This window comes from Hydra vulgaris, chromosome 04 (assembly GCF_038396675.1).
Source record: "Hydra vulgaris chromosome 04, alternate assembly HydraT2T_AEP".
Lineage (NCBI taxonomy): Eukaryota > Metazoa > Cnidaria > Hydrozoa > Anthoathecata > Hydridae > Hydra > Hydra vulgaris.
In genome coordinates, this window is record NC_088923.1 from 16,201,987 (window position 1) to 16,222,748 (window position 20,762).

At 26.4% G+C, this 20,762-nt stretch overlaps 1 protein-coding gene across 3 annotated transcripts in view; it reads left to right on the forward strand.

Moving 5' to 3' along the window:
* The first annotated feature begins 2,230 nt into the window (after positions 1-2,230).
* Positions 2,231-20,762, forward strand: part of LOC100215815 (cytosolic carboxypeptidase 1) — a 60,575-nt gene continuing 42,043 nt past the window's right edge. For all 3 annotated transcript variants that reach the window (XR_010638061.1, XM_065795588.1, XM_065795589.1), the window contains exons 1-9: positions 2,231-2,396; positions 4,884-5,011; positions 5,248-5,312; positions 7,244-7,313; positions 7,436-7,594; positions 17,704-17,832; positions 18,800-18,893; positions 19,603-19,640; positions 19,739-19,885. Coding sequence is in view for 2 of the 3 variants with exons in the window: in XM_065795588.1 (XP_065651660.1) it covers positions 2,374-2,396; positions 4,884-5,011; positions 5,248-5,312; positions 7,244-7,313; positions 7,436-7,594; positions 17,704-17,832; positions 18,800-18,893; positions 19,603-19,640; positions 19,739-19,885 (853 nt within the window). In the remaining variant the exon portion in view is untranslated. The remainder of the gene's footprint in view (positions 2,397-4,883; positions 5,012-5,247; positions 5,313-7,243; positions 7,314-7,435; positions 7,595-17,703; positions 17,833-18,799; positions 18,894-19,602; positions 19,641-19,738; positions 19,886-20,762) is intronic.

Here is a 20,762-nt window from a genome sequence, read left to right on the forward strand (position 1 = left end):
GGTTTTAGGATTGAGCTTTTACCAACTTTTAATTTTACCACTAAATCGGTTAAAAAAAAAAAAAAAAAAACAAACATAATTTACTGGTAAACATCATCAAAATCATCGAAAAAAAAATCTCAGAAAACTATGTTATAAAATTTTTTTTTGCCGTAGGTCTTTAAAGGATTCAGATCTAAAATTGATTAAAAAATGAGCTTTGAGGAAACAACGCGTATCGTAATTAAGTCATTATTAGTTTTGTTAAAAGTGTATCGTAATAAGTTGTGATAAATTCTGGATCGAATATTTATCAAAAATAATCCAGTAGCAGAAAAGGCTCGCTCAGCCTCAATACATGTTGAAGAGATAGTCTTCATTGAAAAAAAGTTTAAAATTGGCAGCTCTCTTTCCAGTAGTTTCAAAGATCAACATATCTTTTAAAATGGGTTTAAATTGTTTGTTTAAATTGTAGCGCTTTTTTTTTGACCGAATGCTGAATTTTTTGCTCGAGTTCATTTTTAAATTTTTAAAAGTGGTTTTTCGTCAAGATTTTTTTGAGCGACCCACTTTTTGAATGAACTTTAAGTCATCTGGATTCGTTGGGAAAAACCTAGACTGCAAATTTTTTACAACCTTTTGAAGTACAGCAATATACAACATATAAAAAAAAACTTAGTGGTTGGTCACTAATGTAAATTGGCATCTCTGTCAAATAATGTTTCCAAGTCTAATGGGCTTCTACAATTACAAATACGCGATTAACGGTTAAAGTAATTACCCTGAAGATCTTATGTTGTATCCCATAAATTTGTATTTTAATTTGAAAGTAGTCTAATTTAAAATTCTATAACTGTAAAAATTAAAATCATTTCTTGGTAGCTTTTTGAGAAAACTTGCTTAGAAGTTTTATAAATTGCGATGTTTCGGGACTAAAATAATTTTCGTAAATAATTTTCAGTCAGCCTTAGTTGTTTATTTTTTGTAATAGTAACAACACGATAAATATTAGCGATGTTTAGTGGTTTTTGATTGGCTAATAAATGTTGTCTATAGGACATTGCTTTAAAAGTCTAAATAAAATAACCGTGGCTATAACGATAAAGTAACATTGTTTAATCTTCTAACGTTAAAATGACTTTATCTATTAACGATAAAGTAACAGTGTTCTTTTCTTCTAATTTCATACTTTTTATGTTTAGTTCTAGTTCCGTTAGAACTAGTTAGAAAATGTTAGAACTAGTTTGAAAATGTTAAAACTAGTTCTAAATCAAGAAAAAATACCATTCTTAGCTAAAAATCACAACGAGTCTTCAAAATAATTTGTATAATATTTTGAATAAAGAAAAAAATTTAACTTATATCGGTATAATATACAATATATTATATAAAATTGCATTTAAATCGAACGCACCTTAAATTTTAAGATGTGCTCAGTCAAAGTGCAATAAAGCAAGTCTAAAGCAAGGTAAATTTTGAAATTCTTACCAAGAAGTACTTTTGGGAAAACTAATCTGTTGACAACCATCTTCTGACTGAATCTTTTTTCTACTAGTATGAAAAAATCTATTGAGTTTAGAGAAAGTAAATTCAAAGAACTTTTTATTCTCCAATAACTTGTTGGATAAGCCAATATAATCACCAACTAAGTTTTTATTATTATTCTGAAAAAAAAAACCTTAAGATGTTTTTGTTTGATGCTGAGCAATGTTGATTCAGTCTAAATAATCAAAACTTTGATGCTGAGCAATTATTGCAAAGATATTGGAGATAAGAAAAAGATGGTAAAAATAATTTGCTTGATTTAAAACTGTATACCGGTTATTACAAATTTTAAATTATTCTATATTTTACTAATTAACTTTTATCAGAGTAAGTCCGAAATAACATCTGTTTTTTCAAAACCATCTCTTTTGATAGTAACTCCAGTGTATACAAGTTGTTTGTGGTTGTATTAAGCCGCCATGACCCATTTTGCAATAGTGGGTATGTGTATATATATATATATATTTATATATATATATATATATATATATATATATATATATATATATATATATATATATATATATATGTATATATATATATATATATATATATATATATATATATATATATATATATATATATATATATATATATATATATATATATATATATATATATATATATATATATATATATATATATATATATATATGGCCAGCATTTATTAGTTATAATATAGAAAGGATTTACTTTTATTTAATTTAGGTAAATATAATATAAAACCAAAACACAAGCCAAAAATACTTATTGGTTTTGAAGGATGCATTTTCTTCGCTTTTTCTGGTTGTGTTCATTTTCCTTGTAGATTGGTAAAAATTAATTAGTTTTAAGACGTGTATTTATGACATGAATCAAGTTGAACCAAAAAGGTATTAAAATTTTTCTTTTTTTAAATATAATTTTTAGTGTTTGACACCAGTTATGAAGTCGAGGGGACAATTGTTAATTTCTAAAAAAAGTCCTCTATATCTAGAATTTTACTAGAAGGTGGTAGTACCCCAAAAAACAGGCTGAAAATTTTTTTTTTTTCAAATTTTCAATTTTTACAATTTTCATTCATTTATTATGTCCTCTTATACTAAAAAAAAAATTCAAAAGGCCTAAATTATCCTTAATAGATTTGGTACTGGAAAATAAAGACCCTTAGCAACGGCCCTTAGAGATATATTTCTTGTAATATCTTGAAAAATACAAGTCCAATTTGTATTGTTTTTTTGTGTGCTTATGACTAAATTGTTCCTTAAATAGGTTTTACTGGCCAACATAATAAAGCAGAAGGTATTGCATACAACAGTGGTGGCTTTTTATTGTGTAAAAAACCTAATGTACTTTTAGTATTTTTTTTAATTGCGTTTTTTTAACGATTGGCTGTATGTGCATTTTTTAATTTTTAACAAAGATAACTTTTTAACTGTTCATTGGAATTTTTTCAAATTTTTAGCAATTATTCTTGAGTATATTTTTGATGTGCTGAACCAAAGAAAAAATAATTTTTTTTTATATATTTAAGTATTAAAATTTGTATTTTACCAAGCTGTACTCATACTTTTTTCTTTTTATTGATATAATTTAATGATTTTAAAGTTATTAAATATTGTTTATTGTATAATTTTTAATTCAGCACATTTTTTGAAAATATGTAAAACTACTTATAGAGTTTGGTTTGTAGAACATGAATGGTTCTGAAGATATTCTTGTTAAAAAAATGTCTAGTTTTTTGCCTAAATTTTGCTAATTTGTGCGTATAATTACCACGCAGGGGGGTAAAAAGATTAATTTTTTTTTTTTTTTGAAATAATTTAATTTAACACTTCAGAAAAACATAAATGTTCCTATAAAATTTTAAGTTTTAAATTTTTTTCCTCTTAAAGGGTACTACCACCTTAAAAAAAGAAAAAAAAAAAAAAGCATGTATGTTTGTGTATATGAATATAAATAAATAAATAAATATATATATATATATATATATATATATATATATATATATATATATATATATATATATATATATATATATATATATATATATATTTATATATGCATGTATATTTATATATATTTATGCAAAATATAAATATGTATATATATATATATATATATATATATATATATATATATATATATATATATATATATATATATATATATATATTATTGTGCAAAAGTGGCTATAAATGTATATATATATATATATATATATATATATATATATATATATATATATATATATATATATATATATATATATATATACATATATAAATATAATTATATTAAAAGATAAAGTTTAAATTTAGTTAGTATTTAGCCAAAATTATATAAAATCAATGCACAATAAAGTGATAAAATATCTAATATTGTTTTAAAGAAAACTTAATTTTTTTTCCACCTAACTAACTACCAAGCCCATGTTGAGTAGCCCAAGTAAAAAGCTTTGACTTCAATAGTGGTTCCAGACACAGAAAAGAGTCAAATAAACAAAAATAATAGCAGTGCGAAGTTTGTATTTCTGGGTTTGACAAAAGAGATTTAATTAATTTTTAAACATTATAAGTTTTTAATTTTTTTGAAGTTTTTGCTTTTTTTAGAAGTTTTGTTATTGTATTATGCACACTCATTATTTTTCTTTTTATTACTATATGCATTTCAAAGTAAAAGTCCTAGTCAAGCAAAGTTATTTGCTTAAGGGACCCATAAAAACAGAAAGAATTATCTCACTTAACCAGGGTTTGTTTTAAGCATATGATTTTAACCTAAGTCAACCTAAGTTGGTAAGGAAAGTTCAAGGGAAAAGGAAAATCTGTAATTTTGTAAAAGTCTAGCTAATCGTGTGTCCGAGTTATCAAGATCCTTATGTTATAACTTTAGTGTCACAGTTTATGTGTAAAAATTGTATTTCAAAATCTTATTTTAGGAGTGCCAAGTTTGTAATTCTGGGTTCAAGTCCAGTCTTTATAAAAAAGAACTAGATTACAATAATTAAAACTTAAAAAAAGTTGAATTAAAATATTTACACAAATTTTGTGTGCATTATTTGGCAATTTGAGCCTCTGGTATCCAATGGCTTATATAATAAAACAAATTATTAACTTTAAACAGTTTACTGTGCGCCAGTTGTTTTTGTAATTTCCTATTAAATTCTAAACTTGAGTTTCAAGATTCTGTAAGTTTCTAAACTTGAGTTTCAAGATTCTGTAAGTTTTGTTAAGTAACAATTTTTCTTACAAAAAACAATTTTTATTAGTTTGTTCAATGCAAGTTTATGATTACCCACAACTTGAACTCAAATTAATTACCAACTTGCGCATCTCTGTTTCTAAATTTTCTTTTCAACATTTCTTTTAATTTAAAACTAGGCATCTTTTTAATCATGTTTTTTCACAATTATCTTGTGAATGGGAAGAACTTCAGAAAGAAAATACTACTTCTTGCGCACAGATGAAAACACTCTCTGGAAAATTATTAAAACTTTTGTCATCAAGTGGTAAACTTCAATTTGTTAATTTTAAAACATTCAAAATATTGATTTCAATAGTAAATGAAATTAATTTAGGTTGTATAAGAGTTGAGTAAATATTAGTTGTTTTTTTTAAAAAAAAAAAATCTTTAAAGTAGGTAAATGCCATTTAATTCCTGATATTTTTTTGATAATAGCAGTAATTTCTTATTAATAGCTGATAATTTTTTTGATAATACCTATAATTTCTTGTTTGATTTTAGATCTATATAGAAGAGAACTGCTGCAAAAACAAGAAAATATCAAAGTTTTATTTCAAATTGTTGAGGTAATCTTATTTGCAAACATCAAACCTCAATGAAATCAGTATTTGATTAACCAATAGAAAACTAGTTTTGTTTGTTTATAATGAAATTTAAATTTTTTATAATATTTATAACATGTTATAAATGTTATAAATGTATTTTATAACATCTTATATTAACATTATAGAATAAATATAGAATACGTCAACATTATAGAATAAGTATAGGAAGATCTTTTGAGACACGCTAATGGTTAGGAAATTCGCAATAAGCATATGCGACCCATTACAATCTACCATATGTAAACAATTACACACATACAAATAAATATAGGGAATTAGATCTTTTAAACCATGCTGATGTTTACTATATTTACACTTTTTTTTATCAGACTAGATATAAACTAGTGTTACATTTTTTCTTGTCTAGCTTAATAAACAACAAGTCTTGAAAGAAAATTTTGATTTTTACTGATAACTTGTTGTAAATATCTATTGGGTAACCATATTACTTTAATTTTTTTACTGAACAGCCTTAGTTTTCAGAAGTAATTTTGCTTCTATTTGAACTTGGAACTAACCTCCGAAATTGCTACAATAATTCACAACCTCAACACTTTGGATTTAAAGGTTTTTTTTAGAAAATGTATGCTAAGATCTGCAAATAATGTGCTTGTCTTTTTGTTTTTCTTTATAACTTTTTTTTCTCAAATTCTATATTTTGTTGCTTCGAAAAATTAAAATTAAAATGTATAAAAAACTTCAATAGCACTCTGCTGATAATCAGTAGTGTAAAGAATCCATAATAAAATTGTAAATGACCAAGATCCTGTTTATATATATATATATTTTTTTATATATAACTCTGGTCTCAGCTTGGATTAAATTAGTTAGGAGTAAGAATTATTTTGATAAGCTCCTTGAATTTTAAAGTCATTTAATTATTTTCAAAAAATGTCATATATATATACACACACACACACAGATATATATATATATATATATATATATATATATATATATATATATATATATATATATATATATATATATATATATATAAATATATATATATATTGTTAAAAAAATGTCATGTTTTTAAATATGTTGTTATTAAAAATGCTAAATATCAAAAAAGTATATGTTGCTATTAAAAAAAACTTACAAATAAAGGTATCAAATACAAAATGAGAAAAAAAGCTGTATCTCAAGATGTAAGTAAAATGTAATTTTTTGACCTTGAACTATATGACCTCAGTAAAGCCAGAGTTTATCTTTAATTATTATTATATTTAATATTGATATTTTCCATTTTTAATACTTAAGTTCTATAATTTTTAAAAATACTGATGAATCCAGTCTAGATTCTTAGATTTACAAAATTTTTGCCTATTTAATGTATTATAAGAAGTGTTTGATTTTCGAATAAAGATCTTACTACATGAAAAAAAAAATACATTTGATGTTCCAAGTGATAACATTTAACTTAGTTTGATTTGAATTTATTCAAAGTGTCTTGCATTTACTTTTTAAGTAGTTTTATTAAGAAATAAAAATCAAGGGTTTATCAAAGTGTTAAAAATTTTGTTGCTTTTAATCAGTGCCCCAATGAACTGTTAAAAATCAGGTTTATAAATTAAAAAGTATATAAATTTTTTGTCGCTTGGACTAGAGACTTTCTTTTTCCTCAATTTTTTTTAATCTTTTTTTCTCAAATATATAAATGATATTTTTGATAAGTAGGGCCACCTGGTAAAGTCTAGTCATAAGAATAACCATTAAAAGCAACAGTTTTAAAAAATGATCAAAATTACTGTTTTACAAAAAAATTTAGAGTGTTAATGGTCTCAACTTAAAATATTTAAGATTCATAACTTTAGATCTTTAGATATTATAGCAGACAAAATTTGTCAAAAAAATTCCCTTTTTTTTTATTTGTTTTATTTATAATTCAGGTTTTTTGTACAAAAGACCAGCAAATAACCCAGAATATTCTTGAATCGGTTTACCTAGCATGTTCTCCAGGTATTTTTTTAATATTAGGCTTTACGCTAACCTAATTATTTTTTACTGGAAGCTAAAAAACTATTAGACAATTTTTTCATTTTTAGCAGGAGATATGTTGTTATATGTATTGTATACTTTAGATAGCCGTGTTTCATGTTTAGCAGAAGTTGGGTTGTTATCTTTATTATTTAATTGTTTGAATAAAGTAGCAGCTAACGTTTCCATTTTGCAAAATAACATTTTATCTATTGATACATTAGCATTATGTCATGCTTTGATTGCAAAGCTTGCTCTCAAAGGTAAATTTATTTTTAAAGCTCAAACTTACCATTGGTTTACTGTCAGACTTAATACTTGCCCACCTATCATGAACTCCTGTTACTTTCTATAGGTTATATTTCAATTTTAATTTAAATATTAAAATAAGATTTACTTACATACTTCTAACACTTGAAGATTTACTTACTTATTTCTAACATTTTAAGACTTACCTACTTACTTAATACTACTTCAAGGTTTCAAAACATACTACCTATTACATTTTTAATGCTTTAATATTGTGTAATGTTTTGTTTTATTTTTATTATATGCAACCCTATTTATTAAACCCTTTGAATCCAAAGTTAATAATGTCATTATTGTAGGGCTAGCTTTAGCTGGATACAGGCCAGCAAAGTCCTGCTTTTACAATATATTGATATGGCATTAGTAAGTGACCAGGACCCTGGCTAAAAATTAGACTTTTTGCAAACCCGGCCCAGGCAAAATTATAAGATTTAGCAGGGGTTGATAGCCGGGGCTAAAAAAAAATTTATTATGCTTAATACAATATAATTTTATGCTTACATTTACTATATATTATTTATTATATATTTACTATATATTACATTTACTATATATTTTAACAAAATAAAATTGATACATTTACTATTTATTAAATATTGGCATACATTTATATATTTTTAAACTCTAATTTATTTCCAACAAGATTGCAAGCAACCACTATTACTTTTTTATTTTTTTATTTACAACCACTATTAAGTTATGAGTTACTTTAAAATAGAGAAAAAGTTAAGATACTAGGAAACATATAACTGAAGACTTATAAAGTTGTAAGTTGTATAAAAAAGGACAACATGAAGATGGTTAAGAGTTATAAGGTTTTTTGATGTTCAAGGAAAAAAACTGGATAATTAAAAGTTTTTTTTAGCATGAAGGGACAGATTTAATAAAAGGATGCAACTTGTTGAATAAATCGCCAAGTAAGAATGAGTTTTGGTTTATTGTAATTATACATTGGAGCGCAAAAAAAACTGAGTTTTGCATTTGTATTCCAAAATAAAACTCACATGCTAACTCAAACGGATTTGATGTAATTTATTGGGTTTACTTAGGTAAACGTATTCACAATTTGCGCAAATAACCGCGTTTAATGCGCAAATAACGCATTTAATGCGCAACTTATGCATATAGAATGCGTTTATAAACTCAAACGCAACTTATGCTTATAAATGCATTTGCGAACTTGAAACAAACGCAACTTACTTATTTGTTTTATTTTTTCTAGAAAATGCGATTTATTAAGTAGTTACTTTTTATTTTTTAATTCAAAGATATAATGTAATTTTTTATTTAAACCGTTGTGTTATTATTAAAATTATTGTTATTATTGAAATTATTGCATTATATATTCATTTTATTTTTGTGCTTTTCAAGTTCAAAAAATATATTATCTTAATATTATAAGTTTACATTTCACTATCTGAGTCATTGTTGTCTGAAAAATCATTTAAACTTTCAAAAAGTATTAAGTTTACTTTTAACAATGAGTGACTGATAATCAGATCAGCATTCATGTTGCCTTGTCTCTTTTCACATACAAAACCAGAAGTTCTAAAATATCTCTCTAAAAAGTTGCTGACGATAGAATATTTAGTAAGATGACAAATAGCTTTCGTAACATTGGCATTTTAGAATTTTCGAACCAAAAATCATAAGAAGGATACACAGATATTGAAGTCCTTTCTCTTCAATTTGCTTAAAAAAGTTAAGTTTTTCTGTTTCGATTTCAAGTAAATAAGGTTGTAAATTAGGCTGCTGAATAGGGTGTGACATACTATGGTCAAAATTTAAAAATTCATACTTATCAGTGGCATTTTTAAGAAAAGGGTGAGGTTTAACATATTAAATTCAGAACTATCAAAAAATTTGAATTTAAATGAGTTTAAGCTACCAAGGAACTGCCTTGAAAATTGCCAAAAATTGTGAATTTTTGATATTTTCATATTTTCAGGGTTAATTTCAATATTTTAGAGTTATATCTGCTTTACAACAACCTTATCAAAAGAAATTATAGCAGGATAAGCAAAATTCGTTTAATAGTTATACTGTTTCAGAAATTTTGGTTTACAAAATACTTAAAAATTAGTATTTTTGCAAAGTTTTGTATGTAATTTAACTTATACATTTTATTTGATGAATGGCTACACACAAAACTTTATTCAAATGTATTTTGCTTCAATATTTGTTATGCAAGTTATATATATACATATATATAACATATATATATATATAACATATATATATATATATATATATATATATATATATATATATATATATATATATATATATATATATATATATATATATATATATATATATATATATATATATATATATATATATATATATATATATATATATATATACAACCCTCAGAATTAGGAAAAATTAGGTCGGCAATAATTCAAAAGAAGCGTATTTTCATAGAGATTTTAGAAAAGATAAATATTTTTACTTAAAATTTATTGACAAAAAAATTTATGTGAAAAAATGCTGAAGACTTAAAAAAAAAATTTTAACAAAATGTTTCTCAGCAATAATACAAAAAGTACTTATTTTTATTACAAACAAATACAATTTTTAAAATCTCTATGAAAATACGCTTCTTTTGAGACCCAGGTTGACATACTTTTGAATAACTTTTTTTTCGACAATATTAGGGACTTTACCTTAAATACTAAAGATTTGAACCCAAATATCTTTACAACTTGACGTGATGGTGAAAAATGGTTTGCATATTTGAAATCAGCATATTTAATTTGTTTTAAAAAACCACCTAGTTAACAAGATATGCACAATAAAATTTTATTTGTTTATCAGTGTTATTGAACTGGTTTATATAAAAGGTATGAGTGAATATACGACAATCATTATAAAAATGTTAGTAAAGCTGAAAATCAAATTTAATAATATTTTACTGATCTCTTTGATTATTTTAAAAAGAAAATTTTATTTTAATTTGTCTAGTTGTAAGCAAAATGTTGCTACCTTTTTTTTAGCCCAACGAGAAAAGATTGGATCTTTTAGTTCATATCAACTTGGACCTGCTGATTTGATGGAGTCCAAAAGGTTTAAAAAAGTACAAAGTTGCAAATGAAGAAGAGAAGAAGAAAAAAAATGAGAGAAAAAAAACACACGACACAAGAAGAAAATAATACTCAAAATGAACAAGATAACGAACATGATAATTATAAAGAGTTTGAATCTGATGAAAATGAAATTTTTTCTATTCAAAAGCCTTGTACAAAATATTTAAAAAAATCTAGAAATTATAAAGATATCTCTAATATTTCATTGGCCAGTATTCGATATGGTGTTGGTTTAAGAGCAACTGCAGTCATAGCTACTGCAGCATGGGTAGATGGAGGGCTTGTATCCCAAAGTGACACTAGATTAATAATAGATCACAGTAAAGTTCGGAGAGCTAGGAATAAAGTAATGAATGAAGTTGCTATTCAGTTTGATGATTATTGCAATAAAGAGATTATTGACTGCACATTTTTTGATGGACGAAAAGATCTTACTAAAGTATTTTTAACTGTAGATGGATCAGACAGACAGTATCCGGCTAAAGTTAAAGAAGAACATTACACTATTTGTTCTGGTGATGGTAAGTATTTATTTCATTTCACTCCAGTTAAAGAAGCAAAAAAGAACCACGCTGAAATTATAGCAGATAAGATTATTGAGTATACTGCAATGAGGAGCATTAATGTACACTTAAAAGCAATTGGTGGAGACTCTACCTATATAAACACTGGTTGTGAGGGAGGAGTAATGCACTTTATGGAGCTGAAATTAGGGCGAAAGTTAAATTAGATTGTATGTGCTCTACAAACCAATGAATTACCACTCAAATGTCTAATTAAATTGTTAGATGGAGAATCTAAAAGTGGTAAAAAATGAGGTGGACCCATTGGAAGCTTACTTGATGAAGCAACCAATCTTGAAATTACCCCTTTTTTTAGTAAAGTTGAAACTGGTGAGCCTCTAATTAACTTAATTAATGATGTGGTTAAAAACCTTTCTACAGATCAGTATTACGGCTATCAAATAGTTAACGCTATACGCAGTGGTCATGTTCCTCAGCAACTAGGACTTCTTGAAATTGGCCCTGTTAACATGGCTAGATGGCTAACAACAGCCAATAGAATATGTAGAATTTGGGTATCTCATCATGGTCTTCAAGGCGATGCAGCCCAAAAACTTCTTAAACTAGTCAAATTCATTGTAGGAGTGTACTTTCCTGTCTGGTTTAACATCAAAGTTAAACATAGTTGGACAGAAGGACCAAAACATGTTCTTTACCAGCTTAAGTTGCTTCAACACCAGTCACTCGATATTCAGAATATTGTCATTCCAACTATTAATCGATTTGCTTGGTATGTCTTCTCTGAATCTATTCTTCAAACTATGCTTTGTTCTGAAAATAAAGAGGAGAGAAGTTTCAGTGTACTCAAAATTCTAGAAATAAGAGGAGAAAGTGATGAAAATGAACAACTAGGAGATCTATCTGTTAGACCAAGAAGGACGCCAGATATCAATACTAAGGCAATTTGTCTTAAGGATCTTATTGATTGGAATAAAGTTTTTGAACCATCTATGACTTGTTGCATGACAACTAAAGACATCAAAGAGTATTTATTTAAACCAATGATTGTACCAAACTGGTGTTGCCACACTCAAGCTGTCGAAAGATGTGTAAAAAAAGTTACCCAGGCATGTGAAAATGTTTTTACAGAAGGTAGAAGAGATGGTTGAATTAAAGAATTAGAGTTGTCACAGAAGTTGATGTCACGTAATCTATCTAAACAAAACCTTATTGGCTTGACAATGTTTAAAAATTAATCTTTATTGTACTTTATTTTAATAAATGCCAGTAAATGTGTGGATCTATATAAAAGTTTTATTTTTAGTTCCAAAACAACCTAATTTTACAGTTTCAGTGCTAGGGGCAAACCTCTCTATTTGTTTTTACAAAACTATAATTTTTTTTTAAAAAAGAGATGACGTTTTTTTACGTTTTGTAAGTTTTTTTTTTTTTAATACTTCCATTTTTTAAGTTTTTACCTCCTCCCCTCCTCCCCCCCCCCCCCCGAGCTTTTGGTAAAATAGTCTCACTGACTCCCTGGTAGCTAAAACTTTTTTTTATTTTTTTATTTAACCGTTCTAATATTATACCTCACCTTTTTTAAACTATGCAAAGTAAAATTCAAAAAAAAAAAGTATGACACTCCCTACTGTTGAGCTTCTGGGCAATAGTTATAATCTAGCTAATCCGCTAAATCCGCTAAGCAAATCAGTTTACTGATCATTTGAACTCAATTGTTCTTTTGTTTGTGTAAGCTCATATTCTGGTTGCTGAAGCACTTTGATAAATATTATGTGGCGTAAAGAATTTTAGGACTTCGTGTAGCTTTTCTACTGCTCCTAAACAATTTTTGGTTGTAATACAAACTTTAATATAATAAATTAATATATAAAAGTAGTTAAGTTTATAAATTGGGTTTTGAAGAACTATTTTTTAAACTAAATTTTAAAACTTTTTTTGTCTTAATTAAATAATATAACTTAATAACTAAATACCTTTAACAATAAATTGACAATCAGGTCTAAAAAACTACAATTTAAGCTTTGAGATATTCAACTGTGATGCTGCTTGATAAATTCCTATGTTAAGTTCGTACTGAAACTTTAATTTAAAAGAAGAAATAAACAAGTTAGCAAATTCTTTTCCATTTCCTTGTAATTCCATTCTACTCCATTTTGAAATCATAATAGTCAATGCAGGCAAAACATCAGCAATAGATGAAAGATTCTTTTGTACTATTAAGTTGAACTGATATGTGGGAAGAAGGATTTGTAGGTATAGTTCAATCTTATCTAATTCGATTGGACATTGATTTTTCGGATCGAATGCATTTATTTTATAAGCACTTTTAAAACTCTGTAACATTAGGAAAGCAGCTGACCAATGAATCCCATCACAACTTGTTTGTAATTTAGCTTTACTTGTTTAATTTGTATAATTACATATAATTACATTTTTTTTTGTATAATTACATATAATTTGTATAATTACATATAATTACATTTAATTTGTATAATTAATATAATTTACTTGTTTAACTTGTATAATTTGTTTGTAATTTAGCTTTACTTGTTTGTAATTTGTTTGTAATTGTAATTATTTTTTATGTGGTGTTGAACGCTATTTATAGATTTATTTGTGCTTTTTGCGTACTTTGAAAGCGTTGCAAGTAAATGACACATACATTTTTGTTTCTTAATTGTGATTCGTACAGATTCAGCAATGGATCATCTTCATATACACTATCGCCACCTTTTGTCTCTTTAACTCTTTCTTCTTGAGACTTTCTAAATAATTGCTTAAACAGTCTGACGAATGAGCTCCCTTCATCAGATGTAATAGCTTTTAAATAAATATAACTTAAGTAAATAATAAATTTTATAGCTTTAATTGTGTTTACAACAATTAAAGCTATAAAATTAAAAAAAAAAATTACCAAAAATTACACCAACTGCAATAAAATCCAACATTTCAGGAGATGTCCATATATCACTAAATAAAGTGACAACCAGGGCATCGTCTAATTTTTCCTTAATTATGTTTGATAATTTTGCCATCGTTTCTGGTATCAAGTTTTCTCTGAAACTTTTTGCACAAGGAAGTGGAACTTTGACTATTTTCCTCAAAAAGGGATTATTAAATGCATTAATCTAGCAGTTCGATGTAATAAAGAACTTGATAGCATTCAAAGTATTGGTATCTTCCACATTTCGCTTTTTATTTGATTTGTTTTGTGTCGTATGAGTCAAACCACTTACCCAAAATGTTGTAATGTTTTTTTTGTAGGTGCTTCTTAATGTTGTATGTTTGACCAATACGAGCTGTAAACTTTTGATTACACAATATGCAGAAAAAGTCGACATCATCATGAGATTTATTTATTTGAGTATTAGATGTAGTGAAATGAAGATATGAAGTATACTCTTAAAATATATAAAAATCATGTGCTAATTGTTCTTAATATTATTTTAAATGTAAGAAAAAGTAATTTAAATACCCGTTCAATTAAATGTACAATAAACTTCTATTTATTGTACAAAAAAAATGTTTCTTTGACCAAAATCTTGCATTTTGTTTATCAAATTACACGAGTCTTCAGATAATTTTGCTAGAAAACTATAACTTTAAAAGACTATAACCCTGAACCCTTAATCTTGGGTCTTGCTGGATAGGAGGAATAGAAATATTGGAAGCTGAAGTATTATTTGAAAACTTTGCTGATAATGATGTCAACGCTGCACTTGTTGTCTGCATAGTAGATTTTGTCATTTTTGTAGGATTTACAGATCTTGTTCTCTTTGAAATTGTTTCTCCAGATTTAGACCCCCGGTTAAATATCAACCCCGGTCAATTACTACATGGCATCAGCTCATATTTTTTTTATATGGCATTGGCTATTTTTTTTTTAATCATATTTTTTAATTCATATTTTCTTAGTTTTGTTACTACAGATTAACAAAAGTAGTTATACGATTTGTTTAATTTTTATAAATTTATACTCAAAATCTGAGCCATTATTTATTTTGTATATACCTGAGTATTGTTAATTTATTAGCAACATTAAAAAATATTTAATATTTAGTTCATTGTGTGCTATAAAAAACATTTAATAAAATTCCTTTAATCACATTTAATGTGTTTTTAAAGTAAAAATAACAATGCATTTAAAATAACAGAAAGGTATTGTTGTGCATTAGATGGATATGGCATCTAATGTGTGTATTAGATAGATGTGGCAAGGTAATAGCTGTTGCTCCTGACTTATTAAAGGCTTTCGATAAAGTCTGACAGGTCTTCTCCATAAGCTTGCTTCAGATGGTAAATCTGGGAAAGTTTTTAAGCTTATTTGCTATCAAATTTTATGAGGACCTTTATTACGTTTATTATTTTTAAAATACTAATATTTCCAATGCAGCTACAATTATGTTTCCATCTTTTCTCTCTTTCTATTTTGAATATCTTTAACGTTGTTGGGGCCATTTCAATTTCTGTAACAAATATGACAATTGTGTGTTTTTAGCAATCTAAAGAGAAATCCTGAATCAAAGGGTGTTGTAGGACAGAACGTAGATATTTTCTGTTTCCATATTTCTAAGATATTTAGCGCTTACATCATAATTGAGGTTTTAGTCTAATTGAAAATCTTAATGATTTCAAATTAATAAAAACATAATAATATACCAAAAATGAAAAAATTAAAAAGAAAAAGAATTAAAAAAAAAAAAAGAAACGTTTTTTTATTGTTTTATATTCAACAGTCAAATTTAGCTTTTGTGTGCTGTGAATATTTGTATGGTAGTTAAAATATTTTCAACTAAAGAAATTTAAAGTTTATATTTAAAAGATTTTTTTTTAATTAATTTTGAAAAGTGTGCTGTCAATTTAAATAAATATTTATTTGATTTTAATAACAACCATAATGATTAAACAATAAATTAATTTAATAATACATTAAATAAAGTTTTGCCTTTATTAGAAATATGGGAAACATTTTAACTAGGGCTATCATAGTCCTGATTTTCATCAGGACTGTCCTGATTTGAAGGGTCTGTCCTGACTGTCCTGATCAGGTGCCAAAATGTCCTGATTTTAAAAAACCATAACAAAAAAGAAAAAAATATGATTTTGACAAAAACTAAAAAATAAAGCAAAGAAAGAAATGTTGACTTGGCAACTCCAACTTCTCCATTCAATTTTTACTATTTTCTTGCAATTTTAGGCAGTGCTGGCAGAAATGGAAGTGGTAGCAGACATGATAAGGCATGGTCAGCTTCAGACATTCAACAAAACAATTCTGAGAATTGAAAAAACAAGAGCAAGTGCATGTGATATTGTTAATGAGATAAAAGTATTGCAGAATAATCTGAAGGAGAGATTTGAGAATAAGTTTATTCCACTGGAAGCTAAAAAGATACTTGCAAAACAATTTGAACACGGAATTATTGACGAAATTGCTGTCAAAAAAGAATTTACTGGTTTTTACGAGAGATGTCTTTCTTATATTGACCTTTGGAACGATAGCTTTGCTGATGCTGAGAAGTTCATGTGGATTCAAAACAGTGCAATAACATTTCCAGAGTTGGAAGAAGCTGCAGAAAGAATTAACCGAAAAATTGGACGTACAGCAATTAATACTGATGAACTATTTGATGAAGTTGTTTTGGTCAAGGCATACTTTTCAACTAATTCTGAAACTTGGAAATCTGATGATATGAGTTGTGAAGAAAAATGGGTCCTGATGATGAAACATTTTGGAGGAAAGGGCATTTCAGTAGCAAATTTTTCACTGGTGTTGGAATACATTTTCAGTCTTCCTGGAACTTCAGCTGCTGTGGAAAGGGTGTTTTCAATGATGAACAATATTTGGTCTCCTGAAAGAGGTTCTTTGCTAGTTTCTACTGTGAAAAGTTTGCTTTTTTGTAAGTTAAATATTGATCTCAATTGCTCACAGTTCTATGAAAAGATAAAAAATGACCAGTTGTTCCTGAAAAAAGTACACTCTAGTGAAAAATATGACTGGTTTAAAAGCAAAGAAAAGAAATAATTCTTGTAGTCATTACAAAAATGTAAAATAAAGCTGGTTTTTAATGTTGTATTTTTTGTCATTTTCACTTTTAGTGTAAAGAGCTTTTGTCCTGATTTAGACTTTCTGCTTATTTATATTTGTCCTGATTTGACAGGTTAAAAAAGACATGATGTCCTGATTTTTCCAAAATTTCATATAGTAGCCCTAATTATAACACCTCAATAAGCATTCAAAGGTATAATCTTGACATATCAACCATACTTCATACATCACCATGGAAAAACAAAACAAATTTTTGTAAGTTGGTTTCTGGGTACCAAATAGTGCACTGGATTTAAATGGTCTAATATATTAGGTCCCTTTTTAATTAATGGTATTAATGAAATTAATAAATTCAACAAATCAATTTACAATTAAATTTATAAAAATAGCTTTTAAATTTTTAGAGAAGAAGTTTGCTACCATTTGTAGACTATCTGGAGCACTGAAATCAACAATACTTTTGTTAAAATTGTCTACCTCAGATAAAATGAATTTGGTTTCGGTTGATGTGTTAAGATTGAATGCTACCAGCTGTAAGTTTTTATTTAAAGAGATTTAAAAGTTTTAGGATTTTTAAACTGCTCTGTGTTGCATATACAATGTTGTTCATCCGTTTGTTAAGCAATTATATACAGTATTGTACATCCTGTTGTTAAGCAATTATATACAGTGTTGTACATCCTGTTGTTGAGCAATTATATACAGTGTTGTACATCCTGTTGTTGAGCAATTATATACAGTGTTGTACATCTTGTTGTTGAGCAATTATATACAGTGTTGTACATCCTGTTGTTGAGCAATTATATACAGTGTTGTACATCCTGTTGTTAAGCAATTATATACAGTGTTGTACATTTTGTTGTTGAGCAATTATACACAGTGTTGTACATCCTGTTGTTGAGCAATTATATACAGTGTTGTACATCCTGTTGTTGAGCAATTATATACAGTGTTGTACATACTATTGATATATACAGTATTGTACATCCTGTTGTTGAGCAATTATATACAGTGTTTGTACATCCTGTTGTTGAGCAATTATATACAGTGTTGTACATCTTGTTGTTGAGCAATTATATACAGTGTTGTACATCCTGTTGTTAAGCAATTATATACAGTGTTGTATATCCTATTGTTGAGCAATTTTATACAGTGTTTTTATATCCTGTTGTTGAGCAATTATATACAGTGTTGTAATCCTGTTGTTGAGCAATTATAAACAGTGTTGTATATTCTGTTGTTGAGCAATTATATACAGTGTTGTATATCCTGTTGTTGAGCAATTATATACAGTGTTGTATATCCTGTTGTTGAGCAATTATATACAGTATTGAACATCTTGTTGTTGAGCAATTATATACAGTGTTGTACATCTTGTTGTTGTGAAGTTATAGTTTTAATTATTTTTTATCTTATTAAATTTATTATTTGCAGTTTATAAGTTGTGGTTTTGTGTGCTAACAAATATAAGAGCTTTGATATTCTTTTTTAATTTCATAGCTGTAAACTGTACTTTAATGATAAAAGAAGGTATTGTTACTATTTTACAAAGTATTATTCTATCATGCGGGCATAGAAAATGTCAAATTCTTAAGTAAGTTGTGATTTAGTGTATTTTTAATTTATGTATTGTTTGTTTTTGTTTTTTATTTTTTTAAGTTTAGCATATACTGTATTAAATAGTTGGCATAATTTAAAATACACTGTACCCTGTAGTGAACACACTAAAATTTTATTACGTACACTGTAATGATCAAACTATTTTTTATTATGTACACTGTAGTGAACACACTAAAATTTTATTATGTACACTGTAGTGAACACACTAAAATTTTATTATGTACACTGTAGTGAACACACTAAAATTTTATTATGTACACTGTAGTGAACACACTAAAATTTTATTATGGACACTGTAGTGAACACACTAAAATTTTATTATGGACACTGTAGTGAACACACTAAAATTTTATTATGTACACTGTAGTGAACACGCTAAAATTTTATTATGTACACTGTAGTGAACACACAAAAATTTACTATGTACACTGTAGTGAACACACTAAAATTTTATTATGTACACTGTAGTGAACACACTAAAATTTTACTATGTACACTGTAGTGAATGCATTAAATTTTCATTATGTACACTGTAGTGAACACACTAAATTTTCATTATGTACACTGTAGTGAACACACTAAAATTTCATAATGTACACTGTAGTGAATGCACTAAAATGTCAAATTCTTTTTATATATGTCAGTAATGTTTCTTTTATATATATAAATTTTTTTTTATATAGAAAATCTCTTGATTTGCTTTCTACAATTTGCAAGCTTGGTATATTGTTGAAAATTTATATATACATACATATATATATACATGTGTTACTGTATAAAATTTATTATGTATTATCTATTAATTTTTGTTTACATTAGAAAATGGTGTTAAAAAAGCAATCAGGACCGGATTGATGAAACAGTTATTGAATATATATAAATCTTGGCATAAATGGGATCTAAAAAACAGTCATGTTGCTGTTCGAAAATCTGTTTTACATTCTATCATTGCATGTCTTATGTTTCGTAAGTATCCCAAATCTTCTCCTGAAAAATTGTAATCAGAAGTTATTTTTCTTACAACTTTGTTTTTAAAAGATTTTTTTGAAAATGAATGTTTTTAATTAATTTTGATTTAAAAAAAAAGGTGAGTTTAGAATAACTCGAAGTTTTATGCTTTAAAACCGATGTTATTTTTAAAGAAAGAGAAGGTTTCACTATATTAAATCTTAATTATTAAAAATTGCTGACTTTATTTTGATGAATAAAATATCATAATATACTATATATAATATATAATATATATTATAGTATATTACTCAAATATCATAAGTTAATCATATCATATAATATAATAACCATTTTAATAATCATGTTATAAATGTAATATCATATCAGGATTATCATGGTCACTCTGTTACTCTCAGGATTATGGTCACCAGGGGTGTGGAGTCTTAAAAAAAAGTACCAACTCTGACTTAGACTCCAATTGTTGAAATTTTCAGAGTACGACACTTTGACTCCGACTCCAAAACTAAACGAATATGGACCAAAATTTTTGAAAAATTCTTTGAATTCTTAAAAAAATATTCCCTGATAATTAAATTTTTTTTTTTTTACAAAATATATGAAAAGTTCTTTGAAGGTTAGATATTTTTTTACATTGCTACTAATATCATGTAATCCAGTACAACCTCCCCATGTCTTGCTGTTTTTTAATAGTATCATGTAATCCAGTACAACCTACCCCATGTCTTGCTGCTTTGTAAGCCTTTTTTTCTAGACAAAGATTAAAAGAAGTAAACTCTGACTTGAAATACCCACATGCATTGGAGCACTTGGTGAGTAAAGGCTAGAAATAATGTCTTGATACTCATCTTGGGAAGCTGTTAACTAGATCTGC